The 7,604-nt window shown below is 33.9% G+C and overlaps 1 protein-coding gene across 1 annotated transcript; it reads right to left on the minus strand.

Annotated features, from left to right (window-relative positions):
- Positions 1-4,086: 4,086 nt before the first annotated feature.
- Positions 4,087-4,879, minus strand: LOC111402572. Its single transcript, XM_023030953.1, has 2 exons — positions 4,865-4,879; positions 4,087-4,776 (listed from the first exon to the last, which is right to left on the minus strand). The coding sequence occupies exons 1-2, from the start codon at positions 4,877-4,879 to the stop codon at positions 4,087-4,089; spliced, it is 705 nt and encodes a 234-aa protein (XP_022886721.1).
- Between the last annotated feature and the right edge of the window lie 2,725 nt (positions 4,880-7,604).

A 7,604-nucleotide genomic window follows, 5' to 3' on the forward strand; every position in this document is an offset into this window, starting at 1 on the left:
TGTGCAGCAATCACGAATGGTTTTTCTAGAACTCTCAATTGTACTCCAGAATAAATGTAATAACCCAAATATAAGAAATTCAGAATATGAAAAGAAGGATTGATGCAAGATGATTTTTCTATTTTCTTTTTGTGTGTATTTTCCCAAAACGAGATATGGTTTTATATAGGCAAGATGGAAATAACAGTCTTCACCATGTTAATGCAGAATTTTAATGACTGAGTAGTGTGTGTTTTAATGGCTGTTAGTGGGTTGTTACGAAAACAAACAGTCAGAAAATACTGGCTAGTTTTACCCATTAAAGAATAAAAAAATCATTTATTTTAGTCAAGGAAGCCCAAGAGCCCAAGGCCCCAATCAAGACATTTTAATATCTACGTGGAGAGTGACTTCAATCCCTGACGTCCCACACAAATGTCACATTTTCCACCACTTTGGCACTTTATCTAATTTGATTATTTCTTTCACATTTTATATTTATACCATAAATATATAACAATCCCCCACATGGAAGAAATAAGATAAAAGAAAATATTACTCTGGAGTACGGTAGAAATCATGCAGGCTTAGGTGTCTATCAACTTAAACATTTGCTTTGTATATTCTATCGAGCTTACTAACTGTAGAGTGAACTATGTCTTGAACTCTACAATTATAGTTTCAAACTGAGACAATAGAACACACACATGATTTCTAGAACAGTCATTGAGTTCTCGCGATTGTGTTCATTTCGACCGTGAGCTTTCCCAATTTCTTTGAGTGCTCTAGAGAATTCACCTCAATTCTCATAGGAAGCAGCCCCACTTCCACACTCAAATAGGTGCTACTATCAAAGGTGCACTGTATTTAAACATCCCACTGAATATCAGCTATAGTAAGCATTAAGAGTATTAGCTCATCCTCTAATCAATACAGTTAGTACTACGCATCATAGGGAGGGGTTTGGAATAAATTCAATGTAGTACCCCCACAGACCACTCCAATAACTTTGTTGTCCCATTGAACCTTGACCATGGGATCTCCAATTGCAAGGTTGGATTTCCATTATAGGTGATCTAATAAATAATAGGTTTAAGCCCCATCCCCCTCGATGTTTGTTGAATTAGCTCTCTAGCAATCCTTTGGTTAATGGGTCAACAATGTTATCACTTGACTTCAAATAGTTATAATCCCATCCTTAAGCAGCTGACGCACAGTATTGTGCCTCCTACGAATATGTCTAGACTTTCCATTTTAGGATAAATTTTGAGCTCTTGAGATAGCTGCTTGACTGTCACAATGTATTGAAATAGTTGGAAATGGTTTAGACCACAAAGGAACATCCATAAGAAAATTCCTTAACCATTCAGCCTCCTCACCTGCCTTATCTAAAGCTATGAACTCAGATTCCATAGTAGATCTAGTAATGCAGGTTTGCTTAGTGGATTTCCAGGAGACAGCTCCGCCTGTTAATGTAAATACATATCCACTTGTAGATTTACTTTCATTGGTATTGAAAATCCAATTAGCATCACAATATCCCTCAAGTATAGCAGGGAATTTGGTATAATGTATTCCCAGTCTAGAGTGTATCTCAAATACCTCAAGGCTCGAATGAGAGCATCCCAATGTTCATTGTTAGGATTACTAGTATACCTGCTAAGTCTGCCGACAGCATATGCTATATCAGGTCTTGTACAGTTCATGAGATACATGAGACTGCCGATTACTTTAGCATACTCTAAAGCAGAAACACTAGGACCTAAATGTTTTCTCAAATGACGGCTTGCATCATAAAGTGTTTTAGCAGGATATAGTTGTATTGATTAAAATTTTTAAGCACCTTTTCTATATAATGTGATTGGGTCAAAATAATTCCTTTAGAATGTCTTACTATTTTGATTCCTAGAATAACATCAGCAATACCCAAATCTTTGATTTCAAAGTGCTTGTTCAGAAACTGCTTAGTTTTATTAACCACATCTAAACTAGTTCCCATAATCAGCATATCATCAACATAGAAGCAAATTATCACACCACAATTATTTTCAAATTTGCTATATATGCATTTATCTGCTTCATTTATCACATAACCACTTGATGTCAAAACTGTATCAAATTTTTCATGCCATTACTTAGGAGCTTGTTTAAGGCCATAAAGGGATTTTTTAAGTCTACATACTTTATCCTCAAGGCCTTCTACAACAAATCCTTCAGGCTGATCCATATAAATCTCCTCTTCTAAGTCTCCATTTAAAAATGCAGTCTTGACATCCATTTGATGTATACTAAGATCATACAGTGAGGCAATTGCAATTAACATCCTAATAGAGGTAATCCTAGTAACGAGTGAATAAGTATCAAAGAAGTCAACTCCTTTTTGTCTATAGTCTTTAACTACAAGTCTTGCTTTATACTTATCAATTGAACCATCAGTTTTAAGTTTTTTCTTAAACAACCATCTATACCCAATTGTCTTACATCCTTGAGGTAAGTCCACTAACTCTCAAGTATTATTAGACATAATTGAATCATATTCACTATTTATAGCTTCCTTCCAAAATATAGAATCTGGTGAAAACATAGCTTCACCAAAAGTACTAGGATCATCGTCTACTAAGTAGGTTATAAAGTCAGGACCGAAAGAAGTAGTGGTCCTAGGTCTTTTGCTTCTCCTAATTTTAGCTTCTTCTAATTTAGATGGCTCCTCTCTAACACTAGGAGGAATACTAAAAGAAATGCTTGATCCTTCAGACTTTTCTTTAAACGGAAATCTATTTTCAAAAAATTCAGCATCTCTAGTTTCAAATATTGTGTTCTTTTCAATCAAATTATTTCTAGAGTCAATGACTAAGAATCTGTAGGCATTACTATGAAAAGCATACCCTATAAAAACACAATCAACAGTTTTCGGACCAAGTTTAGTTCTCTTAGGTGCTGGAATAGAAGCTTTAGCTAAACACCCCCACACTTTAAGATATTTATATGAAGGTGTTCTGCCCTTCCACATTTCATAAGGAGACTTATTATTTTTCTTACTAGGAATTCTGTTAAGAATATAACATGCAGTAAGAAGTGCTTCCTCCCACATGTTAAAAGGTAATCCAGAAGAGCTTAGTATTGATATGACCATAGCCTTAAGGGTTCGATTTTTCCTTTCAGCTACACCATTAGATTGGGGAGAATAAGGTGGAGCAGGCTCATGAATAATACCATTCTCAACACAAAATTTATCAAAATCTCCTGTATATTCTCCTCCCCTATCAGATCTTAAAACTTTAATAGTTTTGTCTAGCTGATTTTCTACTTCAATTTTATAGGAAATAAATTTTGAATAGCTTTCATCATTGCTCTTAAGTAGATAAATATAACAATATCGAAAATAATCATCTATGAAAGTTAAGAAATATTTATTTCCAGCACGAGTAACATATCATTTTAAGTCACATAAATCAGAATGTATCAAACTTAAGACCGAAGTAATCCTATCAACACGAGGAAAAGGTTTTCTAGAATATTTAGATTCAACGCACGTTTCACATTTTGAATTTGGACAATTATCGATTTTGGGAATGTTTCCCAAACTCATTAATTTTTTAATAGAAGTTTTATTAATGTGTCCAAGTCTAGAATGCCACAAATCATAAGAATCCAACAAGTAAACGGAAGAGCTAGATGATTTATTGTTAATCACAGAGATATTGAGTTTAAACAGACTCTCATCTGCATACCCTTTCCCAACAAAGGAACCACCCTTAGTACAATTTGACCACTTTCAAATACAATCTTAAAATCCTTTTTTACTAAGATAGATCCAGATACTAGATTTTTCCTAATATTAGGTACATAAATGACATCCTTCAAATTAATGATATTTCCAGAAGTAAATCTAAGCGTCACAATTCCTTTCCCCTCGATTTTGGAGGAGGAAGCATTGCCCATGAACAGGTATTCTCCATCACTAGCGGGAGTGAATGAAGAAAATGCACCTCTCGTGCAGCAAATATGTTTGGTAGCTCCAGAATCCACCCACCAATCTATCATGTTGCTTACTAGATTTACTTCTGTCACCATAGCAGAGAAATTCCCATCCTCTACCACATGTGCCTAATGCTTCACAGCTTTTCCTTTCCTATTTCTGCAATCCTTTGCAAGGTGACCTGGTTTACCACAAACAAAATAGTCACCAACAATTTTATTTTTAAACTGGGGCTTAGACCGATTGTTCTTTCCTACAAATTGTTTTCCCTTGTTTCTGCCTTTAAAATTCTGACCCCTTGTAAAATTTCCAATTGGTTTCTTAGTCCTAGAACTTCCTTCAATAAGATTAGCCTTGGTATCAAAGTCTGGCCTTTCTTTACGTTCTGCCATTCTATTGTCCTCCTCGATTCTAATTCTGATAATCATATTCTCTAAGAACATTTCTTTTCTCTTATGCTTCAAACTATTTTTATACTCTTTCCAAGAAGGTGGCAATTTTTCAATTATAGCTGACACTTGAAAGCCCTCATAGATTTTATATCTTTCAGCAATAATTTCGTGAATTATAATCTGCAATTCTTCAACCTGACTAACCACAGTTCTAACATCATTCATTTTAAAATATAAAAACTTTGCCACCACAAATTTCTTGGTTCCAGCATCTTCTGTAGCATATTTCTTTTCTAATGAATTCCATAACTCTTTTGCAGATTTACACGAGTAGTAAACATCATACAGATCTAAAATCAAACAATTCATAATATAATTCTTGCACATATAATCCTTATGTTCTCCATTAGCTAAATCCTCGGTTTCCTTATCAGTAGGATTATTAGCAATTGCAAAACCGAGTTTATTTGATTCAATAGCATCAACGACTTTAAGTGTTGTCAAATAAAATCACAGTTTCATTTGCCATCTCTTAAAATTCTTTCCATCAAACAACTCAAGCTTTTTAGAATACTTAGGAACAAATATATCTATGGCAGACATGACAACTAATTATAAAGAAAAATTCATTTTAGATTGTTGGAAAAAATAATTAGTTGCAGTAGTGATCAGAACAATATAATGCAGAAATATAAAACTTATCGTCTGATCGAGTCTCGCGACAGCACGATGTCCTAAAGTGAAATTGCCCGTCAATAATTGCTGCGACCTCCGTGAACAATCACTCCTAGGATACAACGATCGTAAACCACTTGTGCAGCAATCACGAATGATTTTTCTAGAACTCTCAATTGTACTCCAGAATAAATGTGAAAACCCGAATATAAGAAATTCAGAATATGAAAAGGAGGATTGATGCAAGATGATTTTTCTATTTTCTTTTTGTGTGTATTTTTCCCAAAACGAGATATGGGTTTATAGAGGCAAGATGGAAGTAACAGTCTTCACTTTGTTAATGCAGAATTTTAATGACTGAATAGTGGGTGTTTTAATGGCTGTTAGTGAGTTGTTGCAAAAACAAACAGTCAAAAAATACTGGCTAGTTTTACCCATTAAATAAAAAAATCATTTATTTTAGTCAAGGAAGCCCAAGAGCCCAAGGCCCCAATCAAGACATTTTAATATCTGGGTGGGGAGTGACTCGAACCCCTGACGTCCTGACGTCCCACACAGATGTCACATTTTCCACCACTTTGGCACTTTATCTAATTTGATTATTTCTTTCACATTTTATATTTATACCATAAATATATAACGGAAATGTGAGAGAACAATCCCAGATATCCAGGAACGCGGCTCACTAAGTTTTTATCCAAGAGAATTTGTCAATCTGCCTAGATATTGCGTTTTATTTTTAATTCAAGTGCACTAGAAATAAATTATTCATTTTAGAAAATTTACAAATATTATTCACCAGTCATTTATATTTATTTATAATTCGAACAGTTTAAAAACAATTTTCAAATAAGACATATTAATTAATTAATTAATCGTACACTTGTGCAAAAATTAAAAAATACGTCAGATCCCCCACTTGGGCTTCCCACTACCGCAAAAAATAAAATAAAATAAAAGCTCTGTCCCTGGACAGAAGATTAAAAACGAAACCCAATAAATATATTAATATTGTATATATATTTTGAAGGATTTAATTGTATCGTGGGTTGTAAGGAATGGGGCACTGTCCATGCTTTGATAGGAAAAAAGGAATAAAATTGCAGAACGAGGAAAAGAAGGATCAAATGCCATACTTGGATTTGATTATCCCTCAAGACCCTTCCGGTTAGTTCAATATTTTCCGTTCTTCTTGTTTCTGGGTTCATGATCTTTATCATAATTGGAATTGTTTTTTTGACATAGCTCACATTTCATTTATTCGGTTTTTACATACTACATCATAGTTTGGTTTAATGATATATTTCTACGAGGAATGCTAATGTCATTAACGGTTATTTGTGGCAATCTTGACAAGTTTTCGTAAGTAAAAAGTCCAGAATGCTGCAAAATACAATTGAGCCTTGTCACAAATTTTCTAGTTGGGATATTAGTAGTTTATCTTATTTCTTTCTTTCTCACTCTTAGACTGTTCCTAAATTCGTATGGAGTGAAAATGAGTACAAAACTGGAGCAGATACCGGATTCCTCAGTCTCAAAGGATGATGATCAACCTAAAAGTAAGGTTTTGACTTTCTCTTATCGTGAACTTGCAACCGCAACTAACAATTTTAGGCAAGAATCTCTCGTTGGAGAATGTGGCTTTGGGTCTGTATACCAAGGGAAATTAGAAAGCACTGGCCAGGTAATCTTTTGCTAGCATAAAAAACTAAAAATGGCCCATCTTTAGGCCTTCTCTTAATGTTCACAATTTCCAATATGTACTTTACAAGAGCTGGAAATGTGTAGACATAACAAGTTGTAACTAATGGCAGATTGTAGCTGTTAAACTTCTTAATCGATCTGGTTTACAAGGGAACAAGGAGTTGTTGGTAGAGGTTCTCATGCTTTCTTTACTGCGGCACCCAAACCTTGTCAATTTGATTGATTCCTGTGCTGAGAGGGAGCAGAGGCTTCTTATATATAATTGCCTTTGGGATCATTGGAAAGTCACCTCCACGGTAATACATCAATGACAAATACTTATTTGGCATCAAAGACATTCAGAATTTTTCCTCTAATGATACTTTTTTAGTTTAAGATAGCAATGGAGACATTTATTGTATCTTTTTTTTTTTTTATTATTGAAAATCAGATTTTTGAAATTGACAATGATCTCCTTTTCTGAGTGAATTAGAATGTTCTTTTTACATTTATCAGATGATATCTATATAGATGTATCTTATATATTTCGTACAATGAAATACCACATTGGTGGATATCTATATGAATCCAAACATGTTGAATCAATCATGGTATGATCTTCTATATCCTAGGTCTTCCCATTTCGTCATTCAGCTTATGTTCTTCACATAACGTTCAAACCAAATGACTCTATGAGATTACGTCAATACTTCCACATATTGTGGATAAGGTAGTAAACATCTCTATTTGATACTTCAAAATTTGCCAAATCTTGGTAGTCCTTATATTTTTTTTTTCTTTTTTTCTTTTTTTGGGTAAATGAAATTTTTTTGTCTTCTCCTGCCTTGCAATAGTAGTTAATTATCTCATTTTAGGCTTTTCCTTTTCTTTTTTTA

This window comes from Olea europaea, chromosome 10, assembly GCF_002742605.1.
Source record: "Olea europaea var. sylvestris chromosome 10, O_europaea_v1, whole genome shotgun sequence".
Classification (NCBI taxonomy): Eukaryota; Viridiplantae; Streptophyta; class Magnoliopsida; order Lamiales; family Oleaceae; genus Olea; species Olea europaea.